General features: G+C 41.9%; 1 protein-coding gene across 1 annotated transcript in view; it reads left to right on the top strand.

Annotated features, from left to right (window-relative positions):
* LOC144600774 (uncharacterized) overlaps positions 1-22189 on the top strand; it is a 111450-nt gene that overhangs the window by 77509 nt on the left and 11752 nt on the right. The window contains exon 7 of the mRNA XM_078412672.1: positions 13593-13644. Within this exon, the coding sequence (XP_078268798.1) occupies positions 13593-13644 (52 nt within the window). The remainder of the gene's footprint in view (positions 1-13592; positions 13645-22189) is intronic.

The raw sequence follows: 22189 nt of genomic DNA, 5'->3' as shown, positions 1-22189 counted from the left end.
ATGATTAGTTTTGCTCTTTGAATACAGGATGTATAGAGTCATACAGTGTGGAAACAGGCCCTTCGGCCCAACTTGCTTACATGTCCCAGCTACACTAGTGGAAATCAACATCGGATATGTTATTTTCTAAATGGTAACAAGTTGCTTATAGACACAATATGCTGGAGTAACTCAGCGGATCGGGCAGCATTGACTAGCTTGTATCAGGTGTCCAAGGAACTCGGGCAGCATGGTGGCGCAGCTGTAGAGTTGCTGGCTTACAGTGCTTGCAGCGCTGGAGACCAGGGTTCAATCCCGACTATGGGTGCTGCCTGTTCGGAATTTGTACGTTCTCCCCGTGACCGCGTGGGTTTTCTCCGAGATGTTTGGTTTCCTCCCACACTCCAAAGACGTCCAGGTTTGTCGGTAAATTTGCTTGGTGTATGTGTAAATTGCCCCTGGTGTGTGTAGGACAGTGTTAATATGCGGGGATCGCTGGTCGGCGCAGAGTTGGTAGGCCCAAGGGCCTGTTTGCACGCTGTATCTCTAAAACTAAAATTAAACTAAAACCTGCCCGAATTTGGTCCATATCCCTCCAAACCTGTCCTATCCATGGACCCGTCTAACTGTTTCTTAAATGTTGGGATAGTCCCTGCCTCAACTACCTCCTCTGACAATTTGTTCCATACACCCACCACCATTTGTGTGAAAAAGTTACCCCTTTAGATTCTTATGAAATATTTTCCCCGCCACCTTAAACCTATGTCCTCTGGTCCTCGATTCACCTGCTCTGGGCAAGAGACTCTGCAGTTACCCAATCTGTTCCTCTCATGATTTTTTATACATAATTTCATGTAGTTTAAACAAATTGCCTGGACTGAGCTAGTGCAATGAGAGGGCACTAATGGTGTGCCATTAGTGTGTTTTTAAAAACTGGCCAGCTCTTTTAAAACTGCAGTAATTGCGTTGAAATTATGTGCTTTGAATCCAATGCAGTTTGATGAGAAGAATCATATAAGGAGGCTTCTTGGGAAATCTAATTATGTTGAAGATTGACTTCTGCAACTGACGTTACCCAGGCAGTTATATCTACTGATACTGGAAACGCCTGCGAAAATCACCTTTGCAGGCTCCTATTGATTAGGATGGTGAAGTTAGGTTGAGCTATCTGGAAATGTGTTGATTAGGGTGACGAAGTTGGGTTGAGCCATCTGCAGATAACCTTGGAAAGACACAAAACATATTAATCAGACATGACCGATTAGAAACATAGAAAATAGGTGCAGGAGGAGGCCATTCGGCCCTTCGAGCCAGCACCACCATTCATTGTAATCATGGCTGATCGTCCCCAATCAATACCCCGTGCCTGCCTTCTCCCCATATCCCTTGATTCCACTAGCCCCTAGAGCTCTGTCTAGCTCTCTCTTAAATCCATCCAGTGATTTGGCTTCCACTGCCCTCTGTGGCAGAGAATTCCACAAAATCACAACTCTTTGGGTGAAAAAGTTTTTTCTCACCTCAGTTTTAAATGGCCTCCTCTTTATTCTAAGACTGTGGCCCCTGGTTCTGGACTCGCCCAACATTGGGAACATTTTTCCTGCATCTAGCTTGTCCAGTCCTTTTATCATTTTATATGTTTCTATAAGATCCCCTCTCATCCTTCTAAACTCCAGTGAATACAAGCCTAGTCTTTTCAATCTTTCCTCATATGTCAGTTCTGCCATCCCAGGGATCAATCTCGTGAACCTGGACTGAACCTGAACGCTGCACTGCCTCAATTACAAGGATGTCCTTCCTCAAATTAGGAGATTCTTTTCTGATTCTTAATAATCAGAAAAACAGATAACCTCTGCCTTGTCTGAATGACATTGGTGACCTTTAAGAGCCACAATGCCATGTATGTGTGTGGATCCTTTCAGGTACTGAGATAGGCATCAGCAGTATATTCTCAAATTTGTTGTGCTACTGCTTTCGAATAGTGATGAATGTGTTGTATCAGCAGCATGAATTCATTCATTATCTTTTCCACTTGCTGGTGGCATTTAAAGGGATTGTCCAGCATAACTAAATTGTTGAATTTGCTGAAGTCAAAAGATGATGATATCACCAGTCCAATGGTTGGATACAATTTTGTTGCAGGGAATGGGGTTCTACTGGTCAGCAATCAAAAACATAAGATACATTGATATCTGTTCTCTGCATGATGGTCTCAAGGAAGTCACATGGAAAGTTCCTGAGAGAGACAAAGATTGCTTTCTTCAGCTACACTGAGTTAGCATTGGGTGTTGAGTGATGCTACTGGAGAGTGTCTTTTGTACAACTGTGTTTAATATCTGACAGTCTCCCCTAAAAACCTGCAACTGTATATTAGCATTTTTCAACAATATCTACATCCTATGTATAAATAGATATACCTAGGGAGTCAGCATGTGAAAGAAAGAACTGCGGATGCTGGTTTAAACCAAAGATAGACACAAAAGGCTGGAGTAACTCAGCGGGACAGGCAGCGTCTCTAGAGCGAAGGAATGGGTGACTTTTCGGGTCGAGACCCTTCTTCAGATTGGTTCGGGATAATGAAACAAGAGATGTAGACGGTGATATGGAGAGATAAAGAACAATGAATGAAAGATATGCGTAAAAGTAACGATGATAAAGGAAACAGGCCATTGTAAGCTGTTTGTAGGGCGAAAATGAGAAGCTAGTGCGACTTGGGTGGGTGAGGGATTGAGAGAGAGGGAATGCTGGGGCTACCTGAAGTGAGATAAATCAATATTCATACCACTGCCCAAGCAAAATATGAGATGCTGTTCCTCCAATTTGTGTTTAGCCTCAGTCTGACAATGGAGGAGACCGAGGACAGAAAGGTCTGTGTAGGAATGGGAAGGAGAATTAAAGTTTCTCGCAACCGGGAGATCAGGTTGGTTCAGGCAGACTGAGCGAAGGTGTTCCACGAAACGATCGCCTAGTCTGCGTTTGGTCTCGCCAATGTATAAGAGTCCACATCTTGAACAACGGTTACAGTAGATGAGGTTGGAGGAGGTGCAAGTGGTCCTCTGCCTTTCCTGAAAGGGCTGTCGTGGTCTCTGGACAGGGTCGGAGGAGGAGGAGGTATAGGAGGAGTGTTGCATCTCCTGCGGTCGCAGGGGAAGGTTCCTGGGGAGGAGGTGGTTTGGGTGGGAAGGGGCGAGTTAACCAAAGAGTTGCGGAGGGAACGGTCTCTGCGGAAGGCGGAAAGGGGTGGAGATGGGAAAATGTGGCTAGTGGTGGGATCCCGTTGGAGGTGGCGGAAATTTCAGAGGACAAATAATACAAATAATTACAACACATAATCCTCCAAAATTTCTCCCACCTTCCTTCTCTCCAGAGATGCTGCCTGTACCGCTGAGTTACTCCAGTTTTTTGTGTCTATATAGGGAGTCAGTGATGCACTGACTGCAATCTGTCAGCTTTTAGATAGAGAGATCAAAATTGCACATATGGTACTTTGAAAGCCCCACAGTCTCAAAAAATATTTATTTTTCTACTGTAGTGTTATTGCAGTAAAGAATAATGCACTATTTCAAAGCCTACATTCAATTTGCCATTTATTTATTTGTGCTACCTGTCCTTTTACTTAGCGATACGATACAGGAATCATAAAATTAAAATTAAAATCCCACCATTCACTAACATTTACTGTTTTTTTAATCATTTAAAATATCGCCTTTTTGTACTGTGTTGCAACCTTGCATTTTCCAATATTACAGAATCTGCCATCTTCTTGCCATTACTTTAGCTCTTTTAGCCGTTTCAGTCTTTTCATATTCTGCTGAAAGTTCATATTCATCATTGGTGTTGCTTCATCAGCAAATGGTTGTTACTTTCATTTTATCTGAATTATTAATATAAATTGTGAATAGCTGAAAACACAGCAATATCCAGCAGCTAACAAGCTGCCAATCAGGAAACATACTAATTCCTGCTTTTTTAAAAAACTTCAGTCAATTGTCTTTCCATGCTAATTTATTGATTTCATACATGTGACTCGGAAGGAGGTCATTCAACCCATACAGTCCGTGCATGTTCCCAACAACGCAATTCTATCATTCCCATGGCCCTCTTACTTCACGAGCTTTAGTTTAGTTATTCTCTGTATTTTCTTAGCTGTTCCTAAACTATGCTGTGATGCATCCCAATAAAATACTTTCTATGGTAGAAGTTGCTGAGAGTTATTTGGGACATGCCGAACCTCCTAAGCCTTGTAAATGGTTTACTGACCATTGCTTCGATTATGGATAGTCCAGGACAAGTTGCTGGTGATATTTACTCCTAGGAACTTGAGGCATCTTTACATAGGTGCCTTCAATGTTTTCCGGGGTATGTGTACTGCTTCGCTTGCTGTTGTTGATCTCAATCTCCTTTGTCTTGTTAACATTGAGAGAAAAGTTGTTAACTTGACATCTGGTTACGAAGTTCTCGATATCCTTCCTGTCCTCCGCCTCGTCATGATTTGATGTCTGGCCTACTGCGGTGGTGATGTCTACAAATTTGTAGATTTAGTTGGGTTTGCACTTGGCTGTACAGTCATGGGTAAAGAAGGGATCTGAGATTACATCCTTGCAGAGCACCAATGTTGAAGATTGTCATAGTGGATGATTTATCTCTTATCCTCAGTGATTGTGGTCTGTTGGTCAGGAAGTCGAGGATCCACTTGCAGAGGTTAGTGCTGATTCCAAGTTCCATGTGTTTGACGATGAGCTTGGATGGGATAATGGTATAAAGCAGAGCTGTAGTCTATGAATAGAAGTCTGACTTGAGTGTCCCTCTCTTATCCAGGTGTTCGAGCGATAGGTGTAGGGTCAGAGAGATGGCATCACCTGGTGTGGCGGTAGGCAAACTGCAGTGGGTCCAGGTTGCTTAGGAGACTGGATTTAACACGTTCCATAACCAGTCTCTCAAAGCATTTCATGATGGTTTGAAGTCAAGGCCTCTGGACGATAGTCGTAAAGGCATGAGATCTTGCTATTCTTCTGCACTGGGATTGTAGTGGTCTTCTTGAAGCAGGTGGGCAGCTCAGAACGGAGTAGGGAGAGATTAAAGATGTCCATGATTATTTCTGCTAGTTGGTTCATGCATTTTCTAAGGATACGGCCTAAAATTGTCGCTATCGTGTACCATTTTGGCTGTAGTTCAGGAACAAACAAACAAACAAACGAGAGTTTTAGTATATAGATATTAAGTAAGTGGTCCATAACATCCCCTTTTTTTTTTAACCTCGCTCCATTTTTTGAATAGTAGCGTTACATTTGTAAATTTTTAATTTGTTGGGATTGTCCCAGAATTGAGGAAACTTTGGAAGATAATGAAAAATGCAACTTCTGTCTCTGCAGCTACTTCTTTCAGAATCCTGGCATGCTGCCTATCAGGCCCAGGAGATTGCCTAGTTTACTTCCCCTTTTCCCTTCAGTGATACTGATAACATTGATTTCCTCTCTATCATTTAGATTGTTCTTTTTTTTTTTACTGTGCTAGTATCTTCTGCAATGAACACAGATACAAATTATTTGCTCACTGATCCAGTCATGACCTTATTCCTTATTTTAATTTCTCCTGCTTTTGTCAGTGAAAAGTCTTTGTTATCAGCAAGTGAGCAGAAAGACAATACGCAATTACAATCAGCAGGCCAGTCAGCAGAAAGCTAAACATGATTACAATCAAGCCATCCACAGTGTGCAGACACATGATAAAGGGAATAATGTTCAGTAATAGTTCTGTAATGTCCGATTAAAGATAGTCTGAGGGTCACCAGGGAGGTAGATAGTAGTTCAGGACCACTCTCTAGTTGTGGCAGGATGGTTCAGTTGCCTGATAACAGCTGGGATGAACTGTCCCTTAATCAGGAAGCGTGCATTTTCTCGCTTTTGTTCCTATTGCCTGATGGGAGAGCGGAGAAGAGTGAGTGACCGGGGGTGAGGCTCATCCTTGATTATGCTGGTGACCTTGCCGAAGCAGCGTGAAGTGTAGATGGAAGGGAGGTTGGTTTGTGTGATTGTCTGGGCTGCCTCCACAATTCTCTACGATTTCTTGCAGTCTTAGTAGATGGAGCTGCTGTTCCCAAACCACACTGTAATGCATTCTGATAAAATGCTTTCTACGGCGCATTTGTAGATGTTGGTGAGAGTTGTTGGGAACACGCTGAACTTCCTAAACCTTCTAAGGACGAGAGGCATTGGCATGTTATCTTGGCCATTGCTTTGATATGGGTGTTCTAGGACATATCCACCTTCGATATTAGAATAAATGTGACTGTATTGGTTATACACTAGATACTTTTTATTTGAACAGGAATCTTAATGATGAAAGTTTTTGGAGGCCCATTTAATTTGAATATTTCATGGCACAGTTGCCTGTTTTAATCACACAGTAAAGGGAATTTCCTTTGTTCTAATTAGAGATATTTCTAGCACTTGTCCTAGTAGAGTGTCTCATCTACTCAAAGTTGATTTTCTGAAACATTATCTTGTCAAGTGACTCTGTGCATCTACCCGAACTATTCCTCTCATGATTTTGTACACCTCTATAAAATCACCCTTCATCCTCCTGCACTCCAAGGAATAAAGTCCCAGCCTACTCAACCTATCCCAATAGCTCAGACCCTCTGGTTCAAGCAACATCCTTATAAATCTTCTCTCTACCCTTTCAAGCTTGACAACATCTTTCCTATAACATGGTGCCCAGAACTAAACACAATACTGTAAATGTGACCTCACCAACGTCTTATACAACTGCAACATGACCTCCCAACTTCTATACTCAATACTCTGATTGATGAAGGCCAATGTGCCAAAAGGCTTTTTGACCAGTCTATCTATGTGCGGCTCCACCTTTGAGGAACCATGCACCTGCATTCCTAGATCCCTCTGCTCTACAACACTCCCCAGAGCCTCTACGGTTCACTGTGCAAGTCGTGTGCATGTTAGACTTCCCAAAATGCATCACCTCACATTTCTCCAATAAATTCCATCAACCATTCCTCAGCCCACCTGGCCAATTGATCAAGATCCTGCTACATTTTTTCACAACCATCTTCATTATTTGCAAAACCACCCACTTTTGTTTCATCTGCAAACTTTTCATTGTTATGAAAGAAAACTGGCAGGGAACATAAAAACTGACTGCAAAAGCTTTTATAGATATGTGAAGAGAAAAATATTAGTTAAAACAAATGTAGGTCCCTTGCAGTCAGAAACAGGTGAATTGATCATGGGGAACAAGGACATGGCAGACCAATTGAATAACTACTTTGGTTCTGTCTTCACTAAGGAAGACATAAATAATCTGCCGGAAATAGCAGGGGACCGGGGTTCAAATGAGATGGAGGAACTGAGTGAAATCCAGGTTAGTCGGGAAGTGGTGTTAGGTAAATTGAATGGATTAAAGGCCGATAAATCCCCAGGGCCAGATAGGCTGCATCCCAGAGTGCTTAAGGAGGTAGACCCAGAAATAGTGGATGCATTAGTGATAATTCTTCAAAACTCTTTAGATTCTGGAGTAGTTCCTGAGGATTGGAGGGTAGCTAATGTAACCCCACTTTTCAAAAAGGGAGGGACAGAGAAAACGGGGAATTACAGATCAGTTAGTCTAACATCGGTAGTGGGGAAAATGCTAGAGTCAGTTATTAAAGATGAGATAGCAGCACATTTGGAAAGTGGTGAAATCATTGGACAAAGTCAGCATGGATTTATGAAAGGTAAATCATGTCTGACGAATCTTATAGAATTTTTCGAGGATGTAACTAGTAGAGTGGATAAGGGAGAACCAGTGGATGTGTTATATCTGGACATTCAGAAGGCTTTCGACAAGGTCCCACATAACAGATTAGTATGCCAACTTAAAGCACACGGTATTGTGGGTTCAGTATTGATGTGGATAGAGAACTGGCTGGCAGACAGGAAGCAAAGAGTAGGAATAAACGGGTCCTTTTCAGAATGGCAGGCAGTGACTAGTGGGGTACCGCAAGGCTCAATGCTGGGACCCCAGCTATTTACAATATATATTAATGATTTGGACGAGGGAATTGAATGCAACATCTCCAAGTTTGCGGATGACACGAAGCTGGGGGGCAGTGTTAGCTGTGAGGAGGATGCTAGGAGGCTGCAACGTGACTTGGATAGGTTAGGTGAGTGGGCAAAGGCATGGCAGATGCAGTATAATGTGGATAAATGTGAGGTTATCCACTTTGGTGGCAAGAACAGGAAAGTAGACTATTACCTGAATGGTGGCCGATTAGGAGAAGGGGAGATGCAACGAGACCTGGGTGTCGTGGTACACCAGTCATTGAAAGTAGGCATGCAGGTGCAGCAGGCAGTGAAGAAAGCGAATGGTATGTTGGCATTCATAGCGAGGGGATTTGAGTATAACAGAGCTTTATTTGTCGTTCGGTACCGAAGTACAGACGAAACTACATAGCAGTCATAGAAAAAAAAAGAACACAAGACACATAACCCCAACACAAACGTCCATCACAGTGACTCCAAACACCCCCTCACTGTGATGGAGGCAACAAAACTTCCACTCTCTTCCCCCCACGCCCACGGACAGACAGCTCGTCCCCGACCGACCCGCACAGTCCCCGCACCGGGCGCTGAAACGTCTCGCGGCCGAACCGGGCGATGAAAGGCCCGCGACCAAGCCTTGCGCAGCTAAGTCCCGTGGTCGAGCTGCACCGGGCGATGTAAAGTCCCGTGGTCGAGCCGCACCAGCGATGTTAAGTCCCGTGGCCGAGCTGCACCGGGCGATGTCAAGTCCGCAGCCGAGCCGCACCAGCGATGAAAAGCCCCGCAGCCGAGCTGCACCGGGCACTGTTAAGTCCAGTGGCCAAGCCGCACCGGGATGTAAAGTCCAGCGGCCGAGCCGCAGCGGGCGATGTTAGGCCCCGCAGCCGAGCCGCACCCCGCGCCGTGAGGAAGAGAAAAGTTCCCCCCCCCCACATCACCACCCCCTCCCACACATACACAACCAAAAAATATATATAAAAACCATCCCAACACCGACACACAACAAAAAAAAAATGGAAAAAAAAGACGGACAGACTGCTAGTCAGCCGCTGCCGTTAGGCGCCGCCACGTATAAGAGCAGGGAGGTTCTGCTGCAGTTGTACAGGGCATTGGTGAGACCGCACCTGGAGTATTGCGTACAGTTTTGGTCTCCTAATCTGAGGAAAGACATTCTTGCCATAGAGGGAGTACAGAGAAGGTTCACCAGATTGATTCCTGGGGTGGCAGGACTTTCATATGAAGAAAGACTGGATAGACTCGGCTTGTACTCGTTGGAATTTAGAAGATTGAGGGGGGATCTTATAGAAACGTACAAAATTCTTAAGGGGTTGGACAGGCTAGATGCAGGAAGATTGTTCCCGATGTTGGGGAAGTCCAGAACAAGGGGTCACAGTTTAAGGATAAGGGGGAAGTCTTTTAGGACCGAGGTGAGAAAGTTTTTTTTCACACAGAGAGTGGTGAATCTGTGGAATTCTCTGCCACAGAAGGTAGTTGAGGCCAGTTCATTGGCTATATTTAAGAGGGAGTTAGATGTGGCCCTTGTGGCTAAAGGGATCTGGGGATATGGAGAAAGGGCAGGTACGGGATACTGAGTTGGATAATCACCATGATCATATTGAATGGCGATGCAGGCTCAAAGGGCCGAATGGCCTACTCCTGCACCTATTTTCTATGTTTCTATTGTTTATTTAATGGTTATAGGTTGCATTTTGAAGCTTGTGTGTGCCATGTGAGCTGTCTTCCAGAGTAAAAATGCATCATATTTTTTACTCTGGAAGGCTGCTAACATGGCACACACAGAAACACCATGTGAAACTCAGTTACTCTTCCGTTTACTTTGATAGCAGAGCATAGACAAATAAGCTGCAGTAAAATTTAATTTCAGTATTAATTTGACAACTCCCATTTTAATACATTCATATTAATCCTTCCAGTGGAATGTCACAGCTATAAAAAGAGTCTTTATTGAGCAGCCTGAAAGTTGTTCGGTTTAATTCCACTCGTGGTGAATGTGAGGCAATGGGTTGTTCTAAAGAAGGGAAATATCAACCCTATTAAATAGCCAGTTTAGAATTCTGCTAAGAAGGTGAGAAAGGCAGATTTATTCATGTAAAAGCTACAGGCTGCAGACCATGTTCCTGCCATCATCTTTGGCATCCAATCTAATTAACTGCTGGTTTTAAAATAGCAAAATTGGCCAGGCTAAATTGTTCATTGTAGCATGATCAGACGAGAAGCCATCCAGATAACGACTGTTCTGCTTCTTTGCAAAGACCTGGAACCTTAAGGGGAGAATGATAACAGTCTGGATGGCTTAAAAAAGTTATTTTATAAATTACAATTGAATATAGCATAGTCTCTATTTTTTTGCATCTGTAACACTTCGGACTTGGCTAGAGTTTACTTTGGATCTGACCCGTGAATGGACCCCTGCAGCAAACAAGGACGGCATGGTGGTACAGTGGTAGAGTTGCTGCCTTAGGTCGCCAGGGACCCAGTTTTGAGCCTAACTACGGGTGTTTATAGTACAGAGGTTGTACGTTCTCCCCATGACCGGCGTGGGTTTTCTCCGGTTTCCTCCTGCACTCCAAAGACGTAGAGGTTTTTAGATTAATTGGTTTGGCAAAGTTGCAATTTGTCCCAAGTGTGTGTTGGATAGCGTTATTGTGCGGGGATCACTGGATCAGCATGGACTTGGTGGGCCGAAGTGCCTGTTTCCGCGCGGTATCACTAAACTAAAACTAAACTAAATACTTTGGCTTCATTTTTCATAAAGAGCTGTTAACTGACACTAGTGATGTCATGCGAATCAGCCTGGCGAACGGTGGCAAACCAATTCTACTTTTGTATATGCCATCCTGGGGCAACAGCACTCGGTAAGCCATGACCCCCATGCATGAAAACACACTTTTGCCCTTAAGAGAAAATACCAAATAAGCAATGTTAATATCTCTTTATTCTGTTGCGCATTTGTTTGTGGATGGATGCATAGCTCTAATTATTTAGAGAATGGTAAGAATGCAAGTTGTACTGCCTTGGGGTAATTGGTGAAATGAATGGTTTAGATGCAGTTAAGGAGACATTAGACAAGTGCGTAAATAAACATAGCACAAAAAGTAAGGAAATTTGTGTTTGGTAGATTATTTCTTTGTAGTAACAATGCTTCTTGGCAATAAATCTTATACCGTTGGAAAGCCTGTTTATTTCCCTTTTAAATGGTGCCACATTTGTAAGGAACGTGCATTTGTGGGATGAGCAGCAGAGCTGAGTATATGGGTTGCACCCATGAAAAATTTGCCAAATCTTCTCTGCCAATGCCAAACAGCTTATTCTGCTGTTGCTATTGACTCTTGTTTTGAGCTTCTGGTACCCCCAGGTGCTGACAATCAGGTGCCTGATTGGCACCTGATTGGCAGCATCTGTGAGCATGGGCCCTGCTACAGTGGTCAGTAGGTGTCTGCTCCAAGAATCGGCATGCCACGTTTGACTGATCTGGATAGGGCCCGTGCGATAGGGCAACTTCAAGCTGGTGTTCCGCAAAACCAAGTTGCGGCATTATTTGGAGTGAGCCCTAGTACCATCTCCAAAGTGAAGGCCAAGTTCCATATAACGGGGGATGTCAGAGACGGGCCGCGAAGTGGGCGTCCCAAGAAGACGACACCCGAAGAAGACCGTTTCCTCACCCTGTCAGCACTTAGGAACCGTAGGCTGTCTTCTACAGATTTGCAGTCAAGGTTTGCAGGACGATATGGCCGACGGCTCTCTGCCCAGACAATTCGGAACAGACTGCACGCAGCCGATCTCCGGTCTCATAGGGCTGCCAGGAGGCCTGCCATGACTGCCCTTCACCGTCAGGCCCGTTTGCGCTGGTGTCGGCAACACGTGCACTGGAACCTGAACATGTGGAGGAACGTTATGTTCAGCGATGAGTCCAGATTCTGCCTACGGCAGTTGAATCATAGGGTCAAAGTGTGGAGAAGACGCGGAGAACGCTATGCTGATTGCTGCACCGATAGAGTAACATCTTTTGGTGGAGGCAGTGTGATGGTGTGGGGCGGCATCTCCCTCACTGGAAAAACGAGGCTTGTCATCATTGGAGGCAATCTCAATGCAGAGAGATATCGAGATGAGATTCTGCAACCAGTGGCAATCCCATATCTCCATAGTCTGGGACCGAACTCTATCCTCCAAGATGACAATGCTCGCCCCCACAGAGCAGGGTTTCTCAGAGGCTACCTCCAGAATTTGGGAGTGGAGAGGATGGAATGGCCTGCCAGCAGTCCTGACCTCAACCCCATTGAACACTTGTGGGATCAGCTTGGGCGTGCTGTTCGTGCCAGAGTGACCAACACAACCACGTTGGCTGACTTGCGACAAATGCTGGTTGAAGAATGGGATGCCATCCCACAACAGTGTGTGACCAGGCTGGTGACCAGCATGAGGAGGAGGTGCCAGGCTGTTGTGGCTGTGTATGGTTCTTCCACACGCTACTGAGGCTCCTGTTTATTAAATGAATAAATTGTTAAATTGCCAATATGTCTTGTTTCTTCAGACTTCAATCACCCAATCCACCAAACAACACCGAACAAGAGTCAATGGCAGAATAAGCTGTTTGGCATTGGCAGAGAAGATTTGGCAGATTTTTCATGGGCGCAACCCACATACTCAGCTCTGCTGCTCATCCCACAAATGCATGTTCCTTACAAATGTGGCACCATTTAAAAGGGAAATAAACAGGCTTTCCAACGGTATAAGATTTATTGCCAAGAAGCATTGTTACAACAAATAAATAATCTACCAAACACAAATTTCCTTACTTTTTGTGCTATGTTTAGAAAAGGGATCGAAAAATGGGTGGTAGGGTATATTGAGTAGGGCTGTATCTGTGCTGCTAATTCTGTGCACGTACCAAGCAGTCTTCCAAGTCTGTCGATTGCAACTCTAAATGACATTTCTATCAAAAGAAGCAGAAACAATAGCTACTTTCTGATAAAACCAGAGTGAGAAGAGGAAAGAAGGGGTTTTTCTGCAAGAGTTTGGGGAGAAGACAGGAATGAGAGCTACAGAACTGCTCATATGTACTGACAACACAGCCATAATGGACCAATTGATTACCTTTAGTACTATAACCATTAGGATTCTGCAAAGCGGTCATATTGATTGAAAGTGTTGTGTAATAATGGCTTTTGTTCCCTTCATCGTTGCAAATTCATAGACTATAATATAAATGAGATGGTTTCGCAGCTATTTTGTGTTCCTAAGTTTGATAAGCAGCAAATTTGTTTTCATGCAAATCTTTGGATTGTAACTTTTCTGTGTCGAAAACTAAAACTTCACCTTGAGATGCTTAGAAATAAAGATGAATGCAAATTTCCGTTCTCAACATGTGTTATTATGCACGTGTAATATCTTCATTACAAGCAAAGATTTTTATATCAAAGTTACTGAGAATGAATATTTCATCAGATGTTAATAGAGAATTGAGGTGCTTAAAAAAATATGTGGGCAAGTTTTGGACAGTAGCTTAAAAAAATGACCAAGTTGAGTAATGAATGTATTCCCTTTTTCTTTGAACAGGGACAAAGGTTCAGATGCATCGTGGAGAAATGATCAAGAGCCACCACTTGAGGTGAGTTGATTCCAGTTGATTGTTTCCCTTCATGATTGCAGAACAATGCATTTCCAGTTCATTGTATAAAGTACCTGACTCAAAGTCAAGGAATAAAAATGTCTCTGATGCACTTTATGTACCAACTGTCCCGATCATATCTTTTGTAAGCTTGGCAAATCTGTTCTGAGAGAGGCGGTCTGCGTAAGAATTCCACGGATATAACATTCATTCTTATATTTTGCCTGGATCATTCTGCAGAAAAGCATGGGCAGTTTAGAAATATAACATTCATAGAAACATAGAAAATAGGTGCAGGAGTAGGCCATTCGGCCCTTCGAGCCTGCACCGCCATTCAATATGATCATGGCTGATCATCCAGCTCAGTAACCTGTACCTGCCTTCTCTCCATACCCCCTGATCCCTTTAGCCACAAGGGCCACATCTAACTCCCTCTTAAATATAGCCAATGAACTGGCCTCAACCTTCTGTGGCAGAGAATTCCACAGACTCACCACTCTCTGTGTGAAGAAATGTTTTCTCATCTCGGTCCTAAAAGACTTCCCCCTTATCCTTAAGCTGTCACCCCTGGTTCTGGACTTATTCGCATCTAGTACTTCAATATGACCCAAACAGCAGAACTAACTGTATGTGATTGCATTACTTTTATTTGTTACAAGTTATAAGTTAGAACTTCTTTCTAAATTACTTGCCGGCCTTTATTGCGAGGGATGTGGTCATAAAAGTAGATTTGATGCAACTTTACAGGATATTGATGAAACTACTCCTGGATCGCTGCACGCTGTTTTATTTTTCATATGTAAGGATGGATGTGTCTTTCCCTCACTTTGATGTAACTCTTCAGAACAAGTGCTTGATTTGTTCCATTTGGAAATATGTTCCTGACCACTCAACCTTGAACAATTTTTTTGCGCGATGAATTTTAAAAGTTCAGTTCAGTTTAGTTTGTTGCCATGTGTACTGAGGTACACTGCGAAGCTTTTGTTGCGTGCTAACCAGTCAGCGGAAAGACCATACATGATTACAATCGAGCCATTCACAGGGTACAGATATATGGTAAGGTAATAATGTTTAGTGCATAAGGCTTCAAAATTAAATTGTACTTGAGTCAATACACCAGAAAGAGTTGCAGACACTGATTGATACTGTATGTTTCATTTAAGTTTAATGTTTTCATATTTTATTTTGAGAATGGAAACTGGAGTAGCCCTTTAAGATAAATGGAATACTTTTATATTTGTGACATTTTTAAATGTAAAAACAAATTACATTCCTTGTTTCATTGAAACAAATAAAAAGTAAGGCAATGTAACATAAATTAGTTCTTGCACAGATCAGATTATTTAATAAACAAAATGAATGTTTCATGTATATTACAATTTTTTAATTCATTGTGACAGTATAAAATCAAGTGATTTCCAGTTATGAAACACAGGATACATGGCAATAGGTTAATTAAGGACAAGGTGATGTTATCAGTTGTTAATTTTCCAATATAGTTATACTTTGCTATAATGAGCAGGTGAAATGCTATGCTTCTGCTTTTTATTCTCCAGTAAAAAAACCTTGGTGTACAGATGTGTCAGTTAAGCTAGTTGGTTTGGGTAAATCCAAGGTTTTGTTCAGAATCCAACACAGTGCCTTTCTGGACAACAGGCATTTTCAAGTTCAAGATAAAACGTAGATGTCTATTATTTCATTAATTCTGTCACTTTTAACTTTTAGGAATTTTCCATGGCCATATCGCAGTGGGTACATTTTTTGCTGATAAAATAAACCCTTCTGAAATGTTATTCTTTTAAAGTAAGGCATTCGTTTCCCCAGAGCTAACAGAAGAGCACATTTAAAAAAAATGTGGGGACATTAAAAATAAAAAAGCATCGCATTGATGCAGCAATTAGTGCTGTTGCTTTACTGTTCCAGGGAACTCGGTTCAATCCTGACTTTGGCCACTTTATGTGCTGAGTTGGCACATTCCTTTTGAGTCTGTGCAGTTTTCCTTGGGATGCTCCGGTTTCTGCCCACATTTCAAAAGAGTTGCTGATCAATTCATCAATGCATGTAAATTGCCACTACTTTGGCAGCTTTATCTCAAAAGAGAAATGTCATAAAACTGGAATATTACCAACCCATTTGCTTAACTTCAGTTGGAGAAGGTTTACAAGTAGAAATCTTCAGAGAAGCACTGTTGAACCTGAGATACAATGGACTTGTATGTGACTTCTGGAAAAAAAAAACATGCACTATTCCACATAGTTACATTCATTTGTTGAAACCCTAATATGGTGTATCTTAAAGAAATATGAAGGTATACCAAGTTGCCACACAAATGAAGAATAAGATTGTCACTTGTGGGATTGCCAACGTTGGAATGGTAATGAATGTATTTCTTGTAAGACCAATAACTACTACTACACTTCTGCATGGAGATTTGTAACTGTTTAACAACTATTGATGTAAGGTTGTATCACGACCTTTATCGTTTTGGGAGATTACCTGCAAAATCTCAGTAAATCGATAAACAAATTCTTAGAAAGATTTAGGTCTTCTGAGTAAAACACAAAGTTCTGGAGTAACTCAGTGGGTCAGGCAGCATCTGTGAAAGGAATGGGTGGGCAAAGTTTAAACGTTAATGAGTATTATGGATGTCATCCATCATGTGGCTAAATGTAATGCAAGCACTTCACTGCAGACACTTCCAGTCCACACAGCCTCAAATGCTTAAGGCTTCTGAGTGGGGGAGAGAGGGAGAGACCTGCATGTTATTGTTAAAGGGATTGGCTTTTGGATTGAATTGATTAGAAAGGAAGATGGGACATGACACTTTTTACAGTTTTTATTTTCTGAAATTGATTGCCAGAATGTGTGATGATTGTGGATGTTTATAAGCATTCAAAAGGGGGCCTCAATTAAATCCCAGAGTGGCTAATGGAATTGCATATTATAGAATGTAAAAGAAGGAACAGTAGATGCTGGTTTACCACGAAGATGGACACAAAATGTTGGAGTAACTCAGCAAGACAGGCAGCATCTCTGGAGAAAAGGAATAGGCGACATTTCGGGTCAAGACCCTTCATCAGACTGAGAGTCAGGGAGGGAGACCCGGAACGTCACCTATTCCTTTTCTTCAGAGATGCTGCCTGACCCGCTGAGTTACTCCAGCATTTTGGGTCTACTTGCATATTATAGAAGTCAGGCAGGTGCAGATAATTTTTGTGCTTCCAAGTTACTATAGTTTCCTTCTGGGAAAAAAAAAAGAAATTTCTCAGCGTTCATTTAAATTGGCCTGAAGTTGTTAACACCATATTTTTGCCATTTTCATAATTGGACAATAAAAGGGATTGATGGTTCACTAGAAATTATGTCAGCTTACTCAGCCAAGCTTGATGAGATGTATGGATACTATAAACTTTTTTCATATTGCTTTGATCATTTAAATTAAATTTCATCAAAAATGTATATGTAATAACTAGTCATGTACTATTGAAATAAGACATGCAATTTTCGTAACCTAATTTTAATTGCATGTCAGCAGAGTTTGAACCAAAATTAAGATCTTAATTTCCTATTCTAACTGTTCATCAAGATATTGAAAGCTTTTGGTTCCTCCATCGGTTCTTTATATCAAGATTAACCTGTTGTGATATCAGTCAAACACTTGCTATGCAGATAGACCAACCTCTTGTCTTAGTGAAGCTTTTATGGCAGCTCTCTTATTTATAATAATAATAATAATGATGCATTACATTTATATAGCGCTTTTCTAAACACTCAAAGATGCTTATATATATTTATATATTCCTTTCTGTGTACATAATGACTAAAGAGCATTTTAACAGTAAAATCTACTCACGGTTTAGAGTTCTGTCCAGTAACTCATCATTATCTTCAATCTGATGTGGCATTTGAGTGTGCTTATCTTTGATAATTAGCTTATACATCTTGTCTTGCACACTGTATGATTACTCCACTAGATTTATGCACACGCACAGATGCACGCACACTTATTTATATAAGCCCTCCAGTGTGCAAAATCACATAATGGGGTGGCACGGTGGCACAGTGGTAGTTGCTGTCTTACAGTGCTTACAGCGATGGGACACCTGGGTTCGATCCCAACTACATGTGCTGTCTGTACGGAGTTTGCACGTTCTCCCCGTGACTGTGTTTTCTCCGAGATCTTCGGTTTCCTCCCAAACTCCCAAATCGTACATGTTTGTAGGTTAATTGGCGGTATAAATGTAACAAAGTGTAAGATAGTGTTAATGTGTGGGGATCGCTAGTCGGTGCTAACTTGGTGGGCCGAAGGGCCTGTTTCCGCGCAGTATCTCTAAACTGAACTAATCCTATGATGATGCCACTTTATTCTCCTCAAATTCTCATCCTCTTCCCACAATAGGGGCCAATTTACACCAAAGATACTAGAGGAACAAGATGGACCACTCCGTTGAAATCGCCTATACTGAAGTGTAGTACGCGAAGGAGCCATTTTAATAGTCAAAACCAGCCGTTCACTATGCCTCTTGCAGTGTAATCAGTGTTTTGCGGGAACAGTATGTGTGATGATACCATTAAAATGCAGAATATATCTCATCTATCAATTCACAGATTTTAGTTATCTTTCTTTTAAAATATTTCTGCAAGTTTCTGCCTACTAAAATGGCACCATGATGTACTACGGTTTTTAGGGTCGAGTGGTCTATCTTGTTCCTCTAGTATCTTTGATATACACTAGTCATTTAACCTGCCAACCCTCGCATCAATATGACCTTTGCACACATGGAAATCTTTTATGGTAATTATCTTGTTACTTGATCATTGGGATAATTAATTGAATGAAAGGGAAAGAGTCAAAATTAGTTGCTCATGTCCAGTGAATTTGGAATCTGGGAAACCAAAGTAATTTTCTTAATTGTAATATTTGCTGAATATGAAGACTACAACATCCAAATAAGCTCCGATAACACAGTGTAATTTAATAAAGTTCATTAAAACAAAGAGGTGGGCATCTTAATGTGAAGGCTATAGGAAAATAACTGCAGATGCTGGTTCAAATCGAAGGTAGACACAAAATGCTGGAGTAACTCAGCGGGTCAGACACCATCACAGGAGAAGAGAAGGAATGGGTGACGTTTTGGGCTGCACAAATGAGTTTGGGGACACACTTCCCGTTCCGAATACCCATGGTAGAACAATTACAAATTCTCTTCAGAGAGTTTATAGAGTAAGACAAATATATTGAGCATAAAACGCCAATGCGGATTTGAGGAAGGGTAGATTATCAGCATCCTTCTGGCGAATACCTTTGCCCGAAATGAATCACTCCTCGTATAATGAAGACAGCTGACAAAATCGGCTATGGCTAAGAAATTGTTAGAGAGAATGGTTATTATGAATATTTTTTTCGTGAAAGCTATCTTACAAAGGGTCTTTTATACTGTTAGTTTTTAAGATGGAAATGTTATGTAAAACGCCAATCATGGCCTGTTATCTCCCATTATATTTGACATTCAATTGAAAAAAGTGATCAATTTGTTTCTTCCTTGACCTTTGTATTGCAGGTGGTATTATAAATTTTGACTTTGGCAGCGCAGTTTACAAAACCTGTAGTCAGAAGGCAATTTTTCAGCATTTGTGAAATAATTTGACATTTTTGTGGAATAACTTTGAAGTACTTTCTGGGAATTTAGGTCCTAAACATTACCATTCAATGTTCAGAAGTAGATGGGGAATTGATCAATTAACTGACAGACCATGGACTGATATTTAATAATTTAATCATCTTCATAAATTCCTTCGTTTTTGTTATAGAGTCATAAAGTGATAGTGTGGAAACAGGCCCGTCGGCTCAACTCGCCCACACCAGCCAACAATGTCCCAGCTACACAAGTCCCACTTGCCTGCCTTTGGTCCATCTCCCTCCAAACCTGTCCTATCCATGCACATGTCTAACTGATTCTTAAACGATGGGATAGTGCCAGCCTCAACTACCTCCTCTGGCAGCTTGTTCCATACAACCACCACCCTTTGTATGAAAAAGTTAGACGTCGGACTATTAAATCTTTTCCCCTTCACCTTGAACCTATGTCCCCTGGTCCTCGATTCTCCTACTCTGGGCATAAGACTGTGCATCTACCCAATCTATTCCTCTCATGATTTTGTATACCTCTATAAGATCTCCCCTCATAGAATAGAGGCCCAGCCTACTCAACCTCTCCCTATAGCTCACACCCTCTAGTCCTGGCAACATTCTTCTGAACCCTTCCAAGCTTGACAATATCTTTCCTATAACATGGTGCCCAGAACTGAACACAATATTCTAAATGAGGTCTCACCAACATCTTATACAACTGCAACATGACCTCCCAACTTCTGTACTCAATTCTCTGACTGATGAAGGCTAAAGTGCCCAAAGCCTTTTTGACCACCATATCTACCTGAGACTGGACCTTCAGGGAACCATGCACCTGTACTCCTAGATCCCTCTGCTCTACAACACTACCACGAGGCCTACCATTTACTGTGTAGGTCCTGCCCTTGTCCGACGTCCTAAAATTCTACACTTCACACTTTTCTGTATGAAATTCCGTCAATCATTCCTCTGCCCACATGGCCAATCGATCCAGATCCTGCTGCAACATTTCACAACCATCTTCACTATCTGCAAATATTTTGCAGTGCATTATATTTTCTGATATCTTGAACCATTCAGATCAGTTTAGTTAAATAAGTTCAATGAATCTTCTCTTCTTGTTCTTAGTTTAATAGCAACACATTTTAATTGCCCAGTGACTTGCTTATACAGAGTTTCATTACAGTCACCCAAATATTCTGATAAAATATTAAAATCTGTCATTTACGTGTAGATGGGAAAGATGCGTTTGCAAATACTAGCTGTGCTTTATGAAAATTACCTTCACGGTGAGGATGCAGGGTGACTTGGACAGGTTGTGTGAGTGGGCGGATGCATGGCAGATGCAGTTTAATGTGGATAAGTGTGAGGTTATCCACTTTGGTGGTAAGAATAAGAAGGCAGATTATTATCTGAATGGTGTCAAGTTAGGAAAAGGGGACGTACAACGAGATCAGGGTGTCCTAGCGCATCAGTCACTGAAAGGAAGCATGCAGGTACAGCAGGCAGTGAAGAAAGCCAATGAAATGTTGGCCTTCATAACAAGAGGAGTTGAGTATAGGAGCAAAGAGGTCCTACTGCAGTTGTATAGGGCCCTAGTGAGACCGCACCTGGAGTACTGTGTGCAGTTTTGGTCTCCAAATTTGAGGAAGGACATTCTTGCTATTGAGGGAGTGCAGCGTAGGTTCACTTGGTTAATTCCCGGAATGGCGGGACTGTCATATGTTGAAAGACCGGAGTGACTAGGCTTTATACACTGTAATTTAGAAGGATGAAAGGGAATCTTATTGAAACATATAAGATTATTATGGGATTGGACACGCTAGAGGCAGGAAACATGTTTCCAATGTTGGAGGAGTCCAGAACCAAGGGCCACAGTTTAAGAATAAGGGGTAGGCCATTTAGAATGGAGATGAGGAAAAACTTTTTCAGTCAGAGAGTTGTAAATCTGTGGAATTCTCGGCCTCAGAAGGCAGTGGAGGCCAATTCTCTGGATGCTTTCAAGAGAGAGTTAGATAGAGCTCTTAATGATAGCGGAGTCAGGGGGTATGGGGAGAGGGCAGGAACGGGGTACTGATTGTGAATGATCAGCCATGATCACATTGAATGGCAGTGCTGGCTCAAAGGGCCAAATGGCCTACTCCTGCACCTATTGTCTATTGTCTATAATGCAGTTATAATAGATCTTTTCTGCATTAGCACTCTGCAAGTTATCTTTCCATGTTCTTGGTTGTAGAAGGCATATTGGTCAATGCAGTGGAAGTACCTTTACTTGAGCTTTAGGGCCAATTCTGCAACAACCATTTAGTAATTGCCATTTTACTCAGTTATTTCTCTCAAACAAAACCCAAAGCAGGTAACTCAGTGGGTAAAGCAGCTTCCCTGGAGGGCATGGATAGGCGATGTTTCGAGTTGGGACCATTCAGAATACATCACGCTTTACGTAAATTTCCGTCTCAAAATTATCAAAAGTATAACTCTTAATGATGAAAGAAGGAACGTGCACTTATCTTGTCAAGTCCAATACACCTGAAAAATCCAGTCAGAAGAAGGATCTGATCCAAAACACTGCATATTCTTCAACAAAAATTAGTACTAGCAATATTTTATACTCTGGCAATTCTGGTTAGGTGTGTTTATCTACTTTAAACTTTTGTATATAATAGTACTAATTGATGATGTCTGGCAGAAGTTGTATCTGAATTTTCATTGATAGGGAATAAGGTACAAGAATTAGTATATTCAAAACTGTTTCACCGTATTCTTTAAAGAGCATTCTCAGCCTTCAGAAGTCATCTCAAATGAGATATTGTTGCCCGACCATGTTGCAACAGCAGCACCCTCACAATTGCACTGCTGCCGTGTGATAAAACAATTCAGCCTTTCCGCCTTCCACCGAGACCGTCCCCTCCG

Source organism: Rhinoraja longicauda, chromosome 1 (assembly GCF_053455715.1).
Source record: "Rhinoraja longicauda isolate Sanriku21f chromosome 1, sRhiLon1.1, whole genome shotgun sequence".
NCBI lineage: Eukaryota > Metazoa > Chordata > Chondrichthyes > Rajiformes > Arhynchobatidae > Rhinoraja > Rhinoraja longicauda.
This window is presented reverse-complemented; position numbering and strand designations above follow the sequence as displayed.